The sequence below is a fragment of the Toxorhynchites rutilus genome, chromosome 3 (genome assembly GCF_029784135.1).
Source record: "Toxorhynchites rutilus septentrionalis strain SRP chromosome 3, ASM2978413v1, whole genome shotgun sequence".
NCBI lineage: Eukaryota > Metazoa > Arthropoda > Insecta > Diptera > Culicidae > Toxorhynchites > Toxorhynchites rutilus.
In genome coordinates, this window is record NC_073746.1 from 238,983,138 (window position 1) to 239,001,670 (window position 18,533).

The window sequence follows — 18,533 nt, forward strand, 5'->3', positions numbered from 1 at the left end:
AGATTTTTTTTATTACGCTGAAGTTTGTTAACAGTGGGCGGCCGGCTTCAAGTTTGCTGAACTTGATATTTATGTATGTTTCAATAAAAACGAAACGCGGATTATGAACTGTCATGAACGCAATTAAGAAATGGAAATTTATGTTGGTTGCCAAAGCAAAGGATTATCTTGCCGTGTTGAATATGATAAAAGTGGATGATATAATATGTAACGCGTTTAAAAGCGGTAATTTGAATTTGTTTTTTTTTATTTATCGAAAGGGATTTCCCTTGATTTTGTTTTTCAATCGCCACAACCCTCCGCCTATTGGCGGAAATCGTATTATTGGATTATTCGTTATAAATGAAAACTGGTCACAATGATCCATAAGTATGTATTTATGAAACTATTATTTTTTCATAAATTTCGTATCTCGCGATTTAATTGTTTTCTCCAAAACAAGACAAGTCTATAGAAAAAAGTTATACTGATGGGCAATAGCGGAGCCACAACCGAAGAGACGTAGGATTACATATTCAGCTATGTTGCTTCTTTTTAATATATCAGTGCAGATGTAACGCATGTAAAGTAAATGCTTACACTGAACGGCGCAAACCATTCACGGAGCAGCGAAACAATAAAATATTCAAATTAACTCTCATCCTCAGCATTAACATGTACTGTTGATTGCTCGCTGTCTAGAGCGACACTAAAACCCTGAACTGATTGAATATTCAAGTAGGTTTTCAGTATCTTGTAGTAAAACTACCTATCCATCGCTCCTAGTGAATTTTGTTCGCCATATGTCCATCATGAGGTCTATACTGATCCTTTTAGACGACAGAACTGGGGGAACGAAGACCAATCAGAAGGTCGGATTTTCTTTAAGATAAGGCTTGATATTTTACAATTGTTCGCTGTTTTGTTTCAAAAAGTATATAACTTGAGTTAAAAGAAAAGTTAACTCTTCAGTAGACATATTTCACGCGAATAATTACTCCCGGACGAATATTATCCAACCACATATCGCGAGTTCATGATTGCACATAAATCATGAACCGAACCACGAAAATCGTCCGTTGAAATGAGCGCATATCAAACATAAAGATTTGCCTCGTCATACTTACTTACAAATACACATCCAAACAATTAGAATATCAAAACCTATAATAGCAACGGGAGAGCTTGTAATTCTCAAAACTTATAAAACAACTCGCTAGCTGGACTAAGACTAGAATTAAAATTCATGTGAAACCGAAGCTGAGTTAACAGCTAACTTCACATTTCTCTTCTGCTTTGCTTCCGTACGCTAATGCAAGCTCAGTACTGTACCGCTTTCTTTGTGCATATTTTGAGAATGCATTCTGAAACTAACAATTTTGCACGTCCGTTCGGCACGTTAGCAAGCCATAAACTGAAGAATTTATTCTTTTTTTTTTCTTTATTTTGATTTACCGTAACGAAGGAATATTTATGAAGCCACTTTTTTGTCTGTTCTTCCCCTAAAAAATATGATGCCTCATGGTAGCTAATTCTTTTTTCGCAATGCTATGAATATATTAAAATTATGCTCTGGTGCTACTTCACAATTTCCCTGTTGCTGAATTTTGAAGTAAATTTCGTATTAAATAAATAAAAAAGTTAGTTGGTCTTCTGAGAGTGGTCAATGGTTATGAAAAAAGATAATTAGTAATATAAAATATAAAAAACATCAAAGAAATTTTGAATTAATATTTTAATATTATGTGGTTGGAGGAGATGAAACAAACAAAAGAGTGCCCTCGATGGATTCTTATGTGTGTCGTTTGATGAATTGGCGCAGTCAGGACAACGTCATTCTAGGATGTCTTGAGCTGTGTCAATAATCCATGGTCAACATATTCGCAAAGGTAGAGAGCAAACGATTGCGATTCCTATGAGACAATCAACAGAAGCGGTTCGAGGAATGATAGCGAGACGCTATCATGAGTAACACCTACACCGCCTTTGTTCAAACGACAACACGTGTATTCAAACAAAAGAAATGCAGTCTTTAATGGGCTCTATTACAAAATTACACGTATTTCGTCCAACATGTTGCAGGATGTATACAAGATTTATAGAAGAATCGTTAAGTTCGGACTGTTTTCTAAGTATTTAAATAACATCGAGTAATGATTTTCATCCAAATTTAAGCAATTTAAAATTATTTTCGTGTCTGCTAATCTGATACAGATTAAATTGCTCCACGAATACGGATTACTTATTTTGAAGTTTATTTTGCGCCGAGACAAGGTTGCTACATTTCATAGCACGAATGATCAGTTTTCTGAATGCAAAAGACGAATCCTGAGATCCGATCGATCCGGTTCATTTCTCTGTACATCATAGATCTCATCTCCATCTCCACATCACACTCAGGTTCGGGAAGTTCCCACGGTCCAATGCAATACACGGTCAAATATTCACGTATTTGCTCGATATCCACGTGGAATGTATCCTTCATCGATCATAATCAATTAATTTTATAGATCTTTGAAACATTTGAACACACATGTATTGCAATACATTAGTTATTTTTTAGTCAAAATATTCACTAGAAGTAATTTATATGGCAGAACAACGTTTGCCGAGTCAGCTTGTCTCTATATATATATATATATACATATATATATATATATATATATATATACATATATATATATATATATATATATATACATATATATATATATATATATATATATATATATATATATATATACATATATATATATATATATATATATATATATATATACATATATATATATATATATATATATATATATATATATATATATATATATATATATATATATATATATACATATATATATATATATATATATATATATATATGTATATATATATATATATATATATATATATATATATATAAATGGAATGAAACACAAATTTCTGCATTACTCGAGAATTAATCAAGCAAATGAAACCAAATTAGGCATATGGAGGTTTTAGAGTGCAATAAAGGTTTCTATGGTGATTAGACTCAACAACCCCCCCCCCCCCCACTTTCTAAGGGGGGGCTGCCATATAAATTAAACTCAAATTTCTGCATTACTCGAGAATTAATCAAGCAAATGGAACCAAATTTTACATGTGGAGGTTTTAGGGTGCAATAAATGATTCTATGGTGGTTAATACTCCTCTCCCCTCTCTAAGGGGGAGCTGCCATACAAAATTAAGCGAGGTCGATTAGAAGATCAATCAATGAACAGTTCTGCGATTGGACCCATGAATTTGCTTAGTATGAAAACGTGGATGTTTGAAAGTATTGATAACAAAAAACAAATTTTGGGCTGGACGAAGTTTGCCGCCGGGTCAGCTAGTAGATAATAAATACACAACATTTGAGCAAATTCGGACCAATTTATGTTTATCGATGATTTTTTTAAGGAATCGCAGCACAACTAAAATATTTTATTTCGAGTTCGGGATTGTCATATTTTTCTTACAATTACAAAAAAATTAACATTTCAACATTGCAACACAACTGGCAAGACTCGTTCCGAAAGTAACGCACATATTGTTGCACACTATTTAGTGATTGAAGCAATCTCAATGCAAACTGTCTCAATTGCCTTTGAAAACCTGAGAATCAGAGTAATTTTGATTGAATGCATAATTATAGCGTAAAAAATGAAAAAAAAAATTAAATCGATGTCTGCGAACGGTTTGGGTAGTGTGTAGTCTCTAATCGACGGTTCATCGATTGTGACAGTTCGAATAGGAAAATATATAACATTCATCTATGATATAGTCGAAAATCTGGGTTATGCAGATCATTGACCAAAATGTGAAAAAAGATGAATTGATCCCACAGAAGTACGAATATTTCCTCGTATACATATTGCAGGACGATCTTCATTTAGAAAATCTTACATCTGTCATCAATGTCGCTCTCATCAGTTCATGTTCTCGACATAGTCATGCTAATACGTCCATGGTCTTTGCGGAAATAGGTACACCAATGTGATACTGAAGTACGCGGTCTGCAGTTTCCTTATCACTTGAAGTACAGTGAATTTTTGTAGTGTTTTTTATCACATTAAAATTTAATTTCCATTAAATTACAAATAAAAATTCCAGTTTTATTTCTGGCTAAGAATTAAAGCGTCATTAAGTTTTTATTCTTAGCCATTTTTTATTTCAATATGATTTCCGGCATACTTCAGCAAGGTTGAAAAAAATCTAATCGGGGAGTCCAATTTTCACAATTGAAATTTTGCTACATTGAAGACAGTATTTCAGTGATAACATGGCGAATGTTATCGTCCAATTCAATCGTCTATGGCTCATAGGCGTAGACCAGACTTCACTTGGACCCATTATTGTCCAATGGTAAAATAAATCAATTGCGGCATTACGTCATGGCTCTATAGGCGGTCATTAACTGTCACGCTCTGGCCGACAGCGTTTTTGGAGAAAAACCAACCAACCGGTTCGTAAAGCGCACTAAACAGTGATTTTTTGAGGATGTAACAGTGTTTAACAACGCACGAGCATCCGATTCATTTCAAACGTGGCAGTTTGGCTTGTTAGCGTATTGGTGTTTTGAGCTTGAACCACGGTTTTCGTGATGAATCTGCACACATTAACCAAAAAAGAATGGCACACTCTCCAAAAAGGTGTTGTTTATTTTATGTTTTATATCCCTATAAAATACTTCCATCATATTGTCGATATAACCAGAAATAAATTTGAGTGGTGAATATCCTTGAATGAACTCATAATGTTACGTCATTTTGTACTTACTTGAGAAAGCCATTGCTGGAAAATAAAAAAACAAATCAGAGATTAATATTGACAATTTTCAACAAATGTATTGATATTTTGTATAGATATTGTTATAACTTACGGACCTACTCCGGAAGGTCTAAAATTGAAATTGAAGGTGGTTCTGCGACATTTTGATGATTGGTTAAGGTATATACGAAGATGTATTTTTCATTTTTAGACGCCAATACCAGTGGTGTTTCGTCTGCCTATTCAAACTGTTCATAAGAAAGGCAAACAAGTAGGATGAATGTGGAATTAACAAAGGTAATTGATTTGTAATTTCCCGAATATTTTTATTTTCTTTTCTGTTTGGGTGAAACTATTTCGCCGTGAAGAATGCAATATGATGGCTACACTCGACTAGACCACCCAACACAACGCAGTAAATGCCGGATTCAAACCTTTCATCTGAACCCGCCGTCATTTAAACACTTTTCTGGGTCTTCAAGTACGACAGGGCAAACGCAGTCAGCTATGTATGAAGCGATCACTACTTCTAATGCGTTGCCTTGCGTAAAAATAATGGGTCAAAGTTTTCTGCTGAACGGAGCCGATGAAAACGATAGAAAACACACACACAATTGTTGATTGAACAGATAGCTCACTTGATTACGCCTCACCTCTGGCCAATACAGTGATTATTATGCTGTTGGCAGCTAGGCGAGTGGATGCTCTCTCTGAATCTGGTGGTATGTTTATCTCAGAATCTAGTGGACAGATCTGGTTGAAATTGGCATGTAAAAATGTAGAAATGAATTATCTAAATTGTTACGTAGCCGTTTTTTTGATATCCTAATTTTTTTCATTTTTTATGGTTTTTTAAATAGTAACTTCTGTTGAAAAAACTGCAATTTTTTTTCGATAGACCAATTTTCAAAAACCGCTACGCAACCATTTAGATTATTCATTTTTACATTTTTAACATGCCGATTTTAAACAGATCGGCCCACTAGATTCTGAGAAAAACGTACCACTAGTTTTAGAGAGAGCATCCACGCGCCTAGCTGTCAACAGCATAGTACCCCACAACCAACTTCAATTCCAACAGTCAAGAAAAAATCACGAAAATCCGTTATTTTACGACCTTCCAGTGTAGGACCCCTCTTAAGCTCGAAACCTTTTCATAACTACAGATAATTCTACAGTATAATATAACTTTTTTTTTGACTAGTCCGAAATTTAAATAACATCTGAGATAAAAGAGATTGATGAAAATTTTCAAATATTTCAAATATATATTTTATTCACCAGGAATGAGAACAAAAGATCGGCAATCAAGCTACAAATTATCATTTTAGGATGTTTAAGTTAAGCACTTGATGAAATTGTACTCTACTAAACAATTGATTCTCAATAAAGTTTGTACCAAGATTCAAGCATGCTTATTTTGTAGATGTTAGTGAACTAGTGAGTAAGCTATGACTATATGATCGGTTATTCATTATTGTTCAAAAAATTTATTTTAAAAATTTAACTACAAAAAAAATAGTACACCAACACATCTTACGTGCAATCTTTTATCATATTAATGCGAAACGCGCTTTTTGCACCAAAGGAAATTTCAAAATTCCGACTGGACACCACTATACGTCAAACTTTATCAAACTGGGATAGTATTCTGAACAAAATATTTTTAAGGGTGGTGTTTTCAATATCGAATTAAATTTTTGACCAAGTTTTTCTGTACGTTATATTTTTCCTAGAGAGTCTATTGACTTTATATAAAATTTGTCGAGCACCCATCAGACAGCTGGATTTCGGGTTACGATTTTTTAGAGAAACTTCAAATTGAAATTTCAGGTGGTCGCCACCTTATGAACAGAACTTTTAAAAAATCGGAGAGTCGGGGCAACGACCGATAGATTTAGAATAAAATTGCTCAAAATAAAAGTTTTTTTTTTTTGCTTCTGTTATCTTCAAATATCAACTCCCATAATTTGCTTTAAAACTACCATACATCTCCACTAGTTAAATGTAAATGAACTGAACCAAATAGATACGCATGAAAATTTAGAGACAAACATTAGAACTCGACGTAAATTGATATATATAACTGCGAAAATAATAAATATAATAAATACGTATATATTCGACCGAATAGGTCTAATCGTTTCAATAAAACAAAATTGGGCTAAAATACTCTGATAAGAAATAAGTGAAGAGAATAGAGGTTTCAACATAATCAGGTCCAGAGATTCCTTCTTCCTCTTCTTCTTCTTCTTCTTAAATGGCACTAACTTTCCTAGAGGAACTTCGCCGTTTCAACCTAGTACTTAGTTGAGATTTCTATGCCAAATAACACGCCTTGAATGCATTCTGAGTGGCAAGCTCTAGAATACGCGTGACCACAGTGCAAGTCGGAAGAAATTTCTTTGACGAAAAATTCCTCCGATCTGAACGGGAAACGAACCCGAACTCCCGGCATGTTAGTTGTGACGCTAACCAATCGGCCACGGGGGCACGACATTTCTAAAAACATCTAAAAAAAATCAAACAGCGATTTTGAATGTAATAAATGGAATGGATCTCGGGATTTTTCAACAGATGGTGCCACTAAAAATGAACGAAATTCATTTCGAGAGGTTCATCTGTTACTAGCTTATGTGTCAAGTTTCATGACATTTGTTCACAAACTACAGTTGTTTAGGTGTCACCACCTGGGCATTCGTATAGAAAATAGAAAAAGAGGAATATCGTGTTTTGATCAAACATTGTTTTTTAATGAGAAGAATGCATTGGTTGACGTAATGTTATTCCTCTTCTGCTACTTCGAGAAAAACAGTTTATCGGTTGTTTAGTGAATTTAAAATGGGCCGTACAAACACCGCAGATGCGCCTCGCCCTGGAAGCGCAAAAGAGGCGAATCCAGGAATCACAAAACAAGTGCATCGACTCGACAATGGATGAAACGTGGATCCATTACCTCACTCCTGAGCCAACTAAGCCAACTGTGCCAACTTAAATTTAGAAAAATCAGGAAGAATGAAAATAAAAATCAGGATAAATCAGGATAGCTCATATTGGGTTGTCCGAAAAGTTCTGTTCTGTTTCACAATATTTCGCCATCTTTCACACAGCTTAAATATTCTATCCTCCCAGAACATGTTTGCTTCCTCGTCGAAAACTGTTGCGAGCCATACATGTAAAAAACAGGTTGCTTGGTAGTAGTTCATAATACAGAATCCATTCCAAATCCCATCAGAAACAGAGTATACCTTTCTTCTGGCGAAATCAGGATATGTAAAAGAATAAATAAGCATGGTATAAATCCTCGCATAAGCGGAAATGCTAGTGTTTCTCCTGACCTTTAGATCGTTTATATTTTTTCCAAAAAACCTACGGCATCACTACAGTTAATTGCAGAGAAATCAATATTCAACTTTTCACTGAATCCATTGTCCATACTTTGGAATGAATCTTTACTCGACAAATTTGGAAAGCATATCAGCAATGGAAGACTTTTTCCTAATGTTTATGATATTTAGTACGGTTATAGATATATTTACCATATCATTAAAGTTGATTCTACTTTGAATCGGACGAACAAATTTCATATAAAATCTTTTTATATTGACTGTGGATTCAAACATTTTCTATTGAGTAATTTTACACTCTGAAACGTATTTCTACATTAATAACCCTTGTCCCTCAAACGTAATCTCGTTGTAATTTCATAAATTTGTGACAATCTGGTTTCATGGATTTTTCTAGCACTGTTTTGAAAAGCCACAAAATAATTGAGGGTAGAGATAAAAAAAGTTAAGTACAGCTTTGCGTCTAGAGAATTTAACTCAATGTGAGATATGTACAAGTGCGAACCGGAGAACTATCATGACAGAAAACTTTGGTATGGAAACCAGTATATTTTTTGTTACGAATAATGTAAAGAGTACAAAAATCTGGAAAAATCAGGAAAAATCAGGATCATTTCAGAGAAATCAGGATAAATTGAGTGTTCATCAGGATATCAGGGAGCGTGCTGAAAAGACTGGGAAATCCTGAAAAATCAGGGAGGTTGGCATCTCTGCTAACGAGTCTTATATACAGTCTGCATATCTCGCATTATACACTGAGGCATATCTCGAAGGCTTAGACGTTTCGTACTACAGAAAGGGAATCGAAATGTTAGAAACTCGCTATACTAAGTGTATTGTCCTCGAAGGAAACCATGTTGAGGAATAAATACAACTTTGCCCAAAAACGATTGTTTTCATTAAAAATCACGGGACTCTTCAGCCCACGTATGGGTAAGTGGTCAAGTGGGGTAAAGTGGTCACCTGCTTGTTTGGTAGTATTTCCATTCCATTCTTTGTTTTTGAGAGGCTTTTAACCTTGGTTTGATAGTATAACTTTTGAATATTGACACCGTATTGATAGTCACCTGTAGCCCTGTACTTCAGTGGAGCTGTCGCATGTCAAAATATAAATAAAAACAAAAAAACGTAGTTTTGTGCGTTTCGAATTTAAGGAATTTCTAGTGAAATTTAATTTATTTGACCGGATATTTTCGACAAATCAACCGTTTTTACGACTGTTCACATATTCTAGGAGAGGGGAACAGATATTTTGCTCAATTGCAGCGATTTTTTCGCATAGAAAATACTTTGTTGTTTGGGGGTAAAGTGGTCAGTGGAAGATTACTACTGACAATGTTTTGTTTTCAAAAGTTGATATACCTTATCACCTTCTGCTCTTAAAGGGGTCCCTATTGTGGCTTTGGCCCAAGAAAAATATGCCACCCCAACCAAACCAAGCCTCATTGTATAAAAACATCATGTGTTTTCTACTACGTTTTTGTACGTATGAGAAAATTTTAATTACGACTCTGGGTGAATAGGTCTAGCTCATTTCATACATGTACCTACTATTTCAACTAAATCTATCCCTTTTCTAGCATATGTGCGAGTGACCACTTTGCCCACCACAGGTGACCACTTACCTCCTCACAAAAAAAAAAGTTCGATTCTTCAACTTTTTTTTCCTAATAATGAAAAATGTAATATTTTCAATTTTCATAATAAAAACCGATTGCTATCTTATCTTGAACAACAATAAGTTGAGCTACAATATTCTTCGAAAAAGGGAAATTGTAGTGGTATGTGGACAGAGGAAATGAGCACGTTCCTTAGGCTGATGTCACATTAGGCGAATTCCGCGACACTTTTTTTCTCGATATGAATTCGCTTTCAAAACCGCCCCGCTCTGTGTGTCATGGCTCATTCACAATACACTGTAGATCATCCGCTGCGGTTTTACTCGCGGAATCCGCGGCGGCGAATCCGCCTAATGTGACATCAGCCTTAGGGTGACCACATTCCCCTCACTTCCCCTAGTATTAGAAATGGGCACCCTAATGAAAAAATAAATAATACGGGTCTATATATTCAGCGATAAGGAACAAAACCACAAATTTTCACGAAACTCGGAGAATCACTATATCGGTTTGGCATGGTATGGCTGATACCGTTTTAATTCACCAAAGTTTGACGGCTAGTTGGACTGTGCCAGACTCGGCACAATATTTTTTTTTACATAAAAAAAATCAGTACTTATCAGTATCGTCTATTTCGTCTCTCGTATATTTGAGAAAAGTAATCATATGGTCATATGGTAATGAATATTGTAATTCTTGGTATTGTAAAAATCATCATGGCGTGTTCAAAAAATTTAAAATATCGAAAATCATCGATTTTCGGCTTATTTGGCTGGAGCTGCTCTTCGAAAAAGTATTGTATCATTTACCGATACATTCAGAATAATCGTTATCATCGGATGGTACGCAAAATCACTTCATACATGATCCTTATGTTCTTCCATCCCATTTCGGTAATGCATATTGATTATATATGGCCAATTAACCAATCAGTTCTACAAGTAAAACTAATGACGACACGCTTGTTATAACCATAAAAATCGACATGACGCCTAATAAATGGATCTTGTTAGAGAAAATGCTCGTGTGGATTGGCCATTTGTAGCAATAATAATAATGCTGCAGGTGTAACAAACTTCCATCCCCGGGGGATTGGATTAAATTACGCTTAACGGCGCCAGCTTCGACGCATTAATCTTATCATTCGTACGCAGGTCGCCGGCATAAGAAGGGAAAATAACCTTCCGCCATTTGTTTACCACATTTAATCGTCGTTAATCACAACGGCAATGGAAACCAATCCTGCGGTCATTGATTGCTCTCTGTGCTCATTCATACGCGGTGGGAGTGCTCGAAATTAGAGCCCCGCCACAAACGCAGCCGTGATCGTAATATGTGGACACATTCGATAAAAGAACCAAGTTGATTTACAAGGTATCGAAATGGAAGCCGTATTTATGAATGCTGTATCCGTAATCGTAGTCAAGGTTTCACATTACATAATCCTCCGTGTGGGACCAACGAACGGAAGTATGAAATAGGAGCTTTTTCTTCTATATCCTAAGCGGGTGATATTGGAGGGATGGTTTAAAAATTTCCCCTTGGCTGGTTAAAGTGTGTTGTGTGGGCACAGTAATACTACACACTATGCATTACCATTTCCCACCCCCATTGTCACACAACTTGTGCGCTAAGCTTGACTGACAAATCCTTTCATCACAGGGACACCACCAGGTTTGGACCCGTGGAGAAGAGACACGCTTCCGCTCTTCTGCACCACCTTTATTACCCTGGCGGCTAAACCGGGGTGTATCGAGGTTCAAAATGTTATTTTTAGACCGAATGAGTAGAAAGCTTTTCTATGGTTTCGTCTTGCAATGTATTCACAGCGTAGGGAGGAAGTATCGCTCAACCAGTGTACTAATTGAAGGTTGCGCTGTTGGACAGGTTTCAAAATCCCTCCCCCACTCCATCAAACAACCTAATACCAAATGCGCTAGGATAGCACAGTAATCCAATTTAAAACACATGCGTTCGCTTTGGACTTTACCTGAATTGATAACTGCAACTGTGACGAGCACACATTTATAAAGCTTCCTGATCATGTGCTTACTTGTAAGATTTCTTATAGTAATCGATCCTTTTTTTCGCTGAAGTCAACAGTCACCGGCAATGATTCTGAAATTGTATGGTAAAAAAGCAAAACAATGCAATAAAATTTTGTTATGACACTAAATGTTGTCTCATCGAGCCCACCTCCGCCTTCACCCAACTTCCTCACTGCTACTGACGTACAGGACACACGTTCGAAATAGGATGAGACATTTTCCACGGCACCAATAAACTCCCCCCACAGCCACAAAGCCATCATAACACGATAGTGGGAGCTTAGCTGGTGAAGAATGAACAAAAAAAATCCCATGCGAATATTTATTTGTTTTCATCCAGTAAACAAACGCATCACCACCAAACGCGGTTGCTTAACGAAAATGGCTTACATGGCATTCCGGGCGGGCACGAACACGTGATGCTATGACAACCATCATGCTGCTGTTGCTCCCGCCTTTAGTGGGTGGATGGGAGGTATGGTGTGTGTGGGTATAAAAGGAGGAGAAGAGAAGGGTTGTTTTGTTGAAGCGATTTGAATGTTTGGTGTAGCCAATGCAGCAGTAGTAGCAGCAGGATAATGAAATAATCTAATCAGAAGCAAGAGCTTGAATCAAAGTTTTATCGTTCGGAAATTTCTGATTGAAGCAAATTAATTTCTTTTGTGGACACCCTTCACTCCATTCGAAGAGACAACATGATTTGTCACCAATGATGCTTCTTCTCCTCGTTTCTTTCGGGTTCAAGTTTCGTCAAGATTTCTGATCCATTAAAAGTTCGAGAACTAATTTCGTTAGGATATTTGAATATGGAAAAGTTATCTGGATGCCCTAGATATAGATTTGTCTTTGTTCGAAATGTGTCTTCTAATATATCAAGAATACAACAAAATACAAATATCATATTATTGCATTCAATACACCTGTGTTTTTTATCTAACTTATTCCAGATTCGCGCCTACAATCAGGAACTTGGTCCCATGCCGGAATTGAATGAAGCACTATCCTACCGAGAGGAGTACAACAAACAAAACCAATCGAAGTAAACAACAGCCAACACACGTTGCAGTTTCTCAACATTGGAACCCTGAATACGTAGTTGTGGTGTCCTCCCGTTGGATTAAAGCAGTCAGGCAGCCTTAGTATTTTGTATAGTTTTTCAGCCTATCACCTTTAAACTTCTGCCAATTGGCTTCACCCATTCTTATGGACCTAGACCGATCAGTGCGCACGTGTTTCTTTGTGTATGTACCCCTGCTTTTGCCACGCAAGGTTATCGTTACTTAAGACTATCACTAACAATACCTTACACACTCCCTGTACCATGTAGAAGAACATCATCGTTAATAAATTGTTCTCCCCCTATGCGGTGTGTGTACCGCAGTGGCGCAGAGTATCTCACACGCGGTTCATGATCCGCGCGAAGCGTGACCTGCTGAGATCAGGGAGAAGAAATTATGTGTGTGACTCCAAGAGTCGTCTTGTTGCCGCGCGCTTCTTTCACTCATTGTTCGAACGGGCCACCCCGATGATGACGGCTCCCACCAAACGCTATATTGTTGCATAATAAGGTTGGCGGCTTCATGTCTTAATCCAATTTCTTACGCTCCATTTTATAGTTTATGATATAACGCAGTTACGTGATAGGGTACCACCGACCTAGTTGCGTGGAAGAAGATTAATTGTCTCTTTCTAGGGATTCGCGCGTTCTTGAACAACCGCCGCCGAACGTTCGGGGTGCTTCCCTACTACTAATTGGATGGAAATTCGATATTGATGACAAAGTAGGTAATGAGTACTAATCCGATTCATGACACTGTTGTGCTGCAACGTGGAGAAAAGAGAGCCGTCGTAATTTAATTACATAAAAAAAATTGTTCTCTTGCAGAACAGAATGTTAGTTCCTTACGATTGACGCCCATGTATTCAAGAAGTAGCATTAGAAAATTCTACACCTTCGATTTGAGCACTGAGTCGGTCTAACAAGAGTTCTCGGTACAGATCGGTACAGTGGTTCATATTAAACTCCCGAGCGCGCTTTTTGGCCACTAGATTCAACTTCAGCGTCCGACTTGATTGTTTGTTGGTAGATGGATTCTATGAACAATAATGTGGCTGAAATCATTTTATTTACAACAGCACCCGAGAACTCTTTGTTTGCCTGATTATCCTCAATATCTTCTAACCCTGCTAGTTAGTAGTAAATTTTACTACGTGCACTTTCATTTATTCTAATGATAATTTCCATCTGGACTAAAACTAGAGGACTAGATGAACTAGAACTGGAGTTGCAAAAGTCAAACTAACGTACGGCCATGTTATGTTGACCATCGACCACCGGTGTAAATTCTTACCTACTCAATTTTGATCATATGAAAGCCAATTCTGACACATTATTTTGCATCGAATTTTGCATCTTAACGAAGTACGAGTGTAAAAGACGTAAGTAGTGTTACGTTGGGAAGAAACGCACCATAAAGGCTTGCGAAATGTTTGACCATAAGAAATATGTAAAACTTGTCTCAGTTATCATCTGTACGCAATGCTCATTTTACTACAGCTCTCCTACTGGTCGATTATGGAGTGATTATGGACAGCAAATCGTTTGACAAGTTCTCCTCTTTCGTTGGATAGAGTTTTGCCACGATATATACAGTGTCGGACGAAACATTAAGACCACAATCAAGACCGCATATATATATTATACAAATGATATACATGTATTGGGGAGTAGAACATTTTCTGTTATTTTTCAGCTCATTCAATGTAATAAATTGGGAAGCCATAACATATTCTAAAAAATAATTTTGGGTGTACAAAAGGATCGAAAAGATCGAAAGCAAAAAAATCGATTTTCTCGAGTACAAAAGATCGATCCAAAAAATCGGAAATCGGAGTGGAAAAGATTGATCTTCTAAGAATCGTTTCGAGATCGCCCAATCCTAATCAGAAAGTGCGACTGAAATTCGTGAAAGACCACTTCGATTGGATCGGTCCGAAGAAGGAAAAACAGTGGCGAAATATACTGTGGTCGGATGAGACGAAGGTAAACCTCATCGACTTGGACAGAAGAGCTTGGGTGGCGCTTACATGCCACAGTATACCACGAAGACATGGAGGAGGGAGCATTATGGTGTGGGGATGCTTCACCTGGTACGGAGTTGGCCCCCTGTACTGGGTGGATCAGTACCTCTACGCCCAATTCCTAAGGGATGTTATGCTGCCACACGCCGAGTGGGAGATGCCCCTGAAATGGCAGCTCATGCAGTATAACAATCCGAAGCACATCGCCAAGACCGTCAAAAAGTAGTTCCGAAGGCCAGTGCAGTCATCTGAACCCTATAAAAAACCTATGAGATCGTGAAATGGTCGGTGTACATGGAGAAGTCTTGGCACACCATCCCGACCACCACGTGTCAGAAGTTGGTGGAATGCATGCCGAACCGGGTGCGTGAAGTTATGCGTAACAAAGGTTACACGACCAAATACAAACCCTAGAAGCTTTCCACAGTATTTATTTATTTTTATTTACAATGAATTTTAAAACCTAATTTTTGTCGAGTCTTTTTGGTTGTTAAGTCACTGACTAATCTACAGATGTTATAAATTTCTTCGAACAATGCAAATAAATTATTATGAATAGATTGAAGCACTGGAATGGATTATTTTTTCCAAATGTTTTGTCATTTTCTTTTTTCGTTTGAACAGTGGTCCTATTGTTTTGTCCGAAACTGTATCGCTATTATGGCACTAGGTCTGCATCTCTAATGCCAAATAGTAGTGTATAGGCATTAATCCTCCTATACTCGCGCATGATCGCGCTGACAGACCGAGAATCAATGAGGTGACTGAATTAAATGACTATTAAAACTGAATGAAGTTAAAGAAAAAATATTTGCTGGAGTTTTTCCATTCAATTATATATTTTTCTCTAAATAAGTACCAATAACACCCAAAAATATACAATAGCAATATTACAGAGACACGCACAGTCTGTGAGTATTCGAGTTACGATTTTCGCACGAGTACAGAAGAGTTAATGAAAACTTGGCAATAATGAAAGCTCTACAGTGACCGGAACAACGAAAATCCTCCCTCAACAAAACTTAACAAGTTTTTCAACTATTCTTGGGAGCAATTAATGGCAGTGTTTGGATTTCGATCAAAATTGAATGATACACAATGTGTCATGCAAGTAAATTCTCACGAACATATAACCAAATATGAGAGGATCATTCAGATACTTGTATGAATGTCAGTAATCACTTGTGTAACATTTAGTGATTAAACTAAGAGAGGAACGAAGACTGTTGTTTGCATATTCGAGCTGTATCAAACATGGCACACTATTTTCGAAGCCTGCATACAAGTTTGAACCGCATATATCGTCCCATTTTACTATAGCGAAACCCACTGCACAGACAAGTGCAAAACAATAAATGATACAAGAAAAATTACGTCATCATTACGTCACCATTTGCGGAGAGCAGCGAATGGGAAAAGAGATAAAACGCGAGAGTTTTTGCTTCTCACTGGAGCGGTGTTGCTAGTAAAACTATGCGGTCTATATGAATATACACATTTCAAGGGATAGCGGCGTTAAAAATGGAAAATATAATCTGACTACCCTTCTCCTTAGCCTCTATCGAGCTAAATAATCATATAGTTTGCACTCTCTGAGACTTAAAAATCAGGATCTGCTACATTAGCTGAATATGAATCTTTCGCTTTGCGTTGTCCGTACGATCCTGCAGTTTCATGATGAATGGAGAGGTCGATATGCATATGTTAAAGGCAAAGAAGAAAATAAGCTTTCTGCACCGAAAGCGTATATGATAGCTTTGCTTGCATGCTGGTGTGCAATGAAGTGCGAGCCGATGCAGAGTTGTCTCGTTCTCTTTTGTGTCGTGATTTGCAGCACATAACAACAATAGAATACCGCTGGGGGAAATGTTTCCTGAAAGATCATATTTGAACGAACGAAAGCGATTTTTTCAATGAGTGGATCATTTGGCAAACACTGATTAATGGTATAGAAAAATACAATTTAAAAGACCAAAATGAAAATAATCAAAATAATAAATTCCGTTCTTAAATCGTAGTAACCATGAAAAACATAAAAAAAATCACATGCTGCAAAAATATTCTATGGCGTATTTTTCATTGGTTTTGACACTTTGTTTACATTCATCATATAAGCTTAACCCTCTGCAGCCCAACCCCGCTTTTAGACGGGCTTCACGGATTTCCTTTTCAAATTATTCAGACATTATATTCAATGTAACTTTGTTCTGTTTTTGCATCATTATTGCTGTTATAAGTTTGTACACGTTATTGAGGAAAAAATGATATATTTTGGCGTTTTGGAAAGAACTCATGCTTGAGAAATTCAAGTTCAATTCATATCAAAGTAAGGTAATACAATCGACTCTTTTCTACATATCAAAGCCTAAGATTCCGAAAGATGATTTGTATGTTTATCAGCCTAACTGAAAGGTGACGTTACACAGAGTTTACTCACATTTCATTGAAAGGACTTGTTCACAAAGTTCATTTTAGTTGTTTCCACACATGTGATCAGCGTGTGTGTAAGCATTGTTCCCTTTCGGTTAGATATACCCGTGTTAGCGCCGCGTTAAAATTACACGGTTCGTAATCACGGCAGATAGAAGCAGGTGAAAAACGTGTTCGACTCAACCTTGCAACCTTGATTGGATACGTCAATTCTCAATAGCTTATATACAGCGTGTCTTGACAACTTGCAAATGCAAAAAAAAAACAATCAAGCGCTTGGTATGAAAAATCAATTTCGCCATTTGTATTTAGGGAATATCTCATACCCTGGTGCTGTTTACGTCGGTAACCGTCTGTGTGTGTATGTAGTGTGAATGCTAGGTTCTACGGTGTCTTATTCGTTATTTCGATTCCACTTACCTGAAGGTTGTTCCATGCAATCTATATTGGTGGGAAACAGAGAAAAGAGAAGAACAAGAGAGGACAAAGTTTTATAATTGTGTCTTCTTGTACCTGATTTCGTATTAAAAATGGGGGGATGTGTGTTTTATAGTGTTTAGACAATGTCCGTTTGGTTAGTAGTGGTGCGCACAGAAAAGGTATCAGTTGTCTATCAATTAGGCTCTAACCAACCACAGCAACAACGACAATATGGAACACTATTCTGCCGAGTGATGTTCCAACACTACTAGATTATATGTTATACTCTACAGTTTCCAAGCTAGAAGATGTATCCAACGTTTCATTCCGTCTCATGCATTGATGCAGCTTCCAGTGTCAGACCGATATTACCAAGGATAATAAAAAAGAAGCAGATACGCTAGCAATGAATGTGTCCTTATAGCCAGTGCAGTGATAGATTCGAGTGATTACTGTTAATTAAGCGATAATTACTGCACGGAAAGTTTTCCTTCCGGTGGTTTGCTGGGTCTGCTAACAATTATTATGCATCACATTGCCGTTACCGATTGAAGCAGAACGTATAGTGACGGAAAATAAGACTAGCATCTAAATATACACTCCATAGTTCGGAACGAGGAAACGGAGAGAATTCCAGGGAATACTATATCATCTATTCCATCCACTTTTTCCTCTATATGTAATACCAGGTTGATTATCATCATTTTCAGAGGTCTCTTCACTCCCACACCTTGGTGTAGCGGACACAACATCGGATCGCAGAAGCGGTCCCAACAGAGGGATTATTGTTTCGTCTATATGTTGTTTATTACGGTTCGATA

The 18,533-nt window shown here is 37.0% G+C and overlaps 2 protein-coding genes across 5 annotated transcripts in view; one reads left to right on the top strand and one right to left on the bottom strand.

The window, feature by feature from the left end:
• The window catches only part of LOC129778009 (uncharacterized), a 74,849-nt gene extending 61,670 nt beyond the window's left edge, over window positions 1-13,179 (top strand). Inside the window, exon 6 of the mRNA XM_055784638.1 lies at window positions 12,729-13,179. Coding sequence (XP_055640613.1) covers window positions 12,729-12,824 — 96 coding nt within the window. The 3' untranslated portion in view covers window positions 12,825-13,179. The remainder of the gene's footprint in view (window positions 1-12,728) is intronic.
• Window positions 1-18,533, bottom strand: part of LOC129778007 (RNA-binding protein Musashi homolog 2) — a 113,865-nt gene that overhangs the window by 42,333 nt on the left and 52,999 nt on the right. For 2 of the 4 annotated variants that reach the window (XM_055784634.1, XM_055784633.1), the window contains 2 exons: window positions 17,713-17,733; window positions 4,777-4,791 (listed from right to left, as the gene is read on the bottom strand). In XM_055784634.1, coding sequence (XP_055640609.1) covers window positions 4,777-4,791; window positions 17,713-17,733 — 36 coding nt within the window. Of the gene's footprint in view, window positions 1-4,776; window positions 4,792-11,723; window positions 11,845-17,712; window positions 17,734-18,533 lie in introns of those variants that run through there. The other 2 variants (XM_055784636.1, XM_055784635.1) reach the window with 2 other exon arrangements.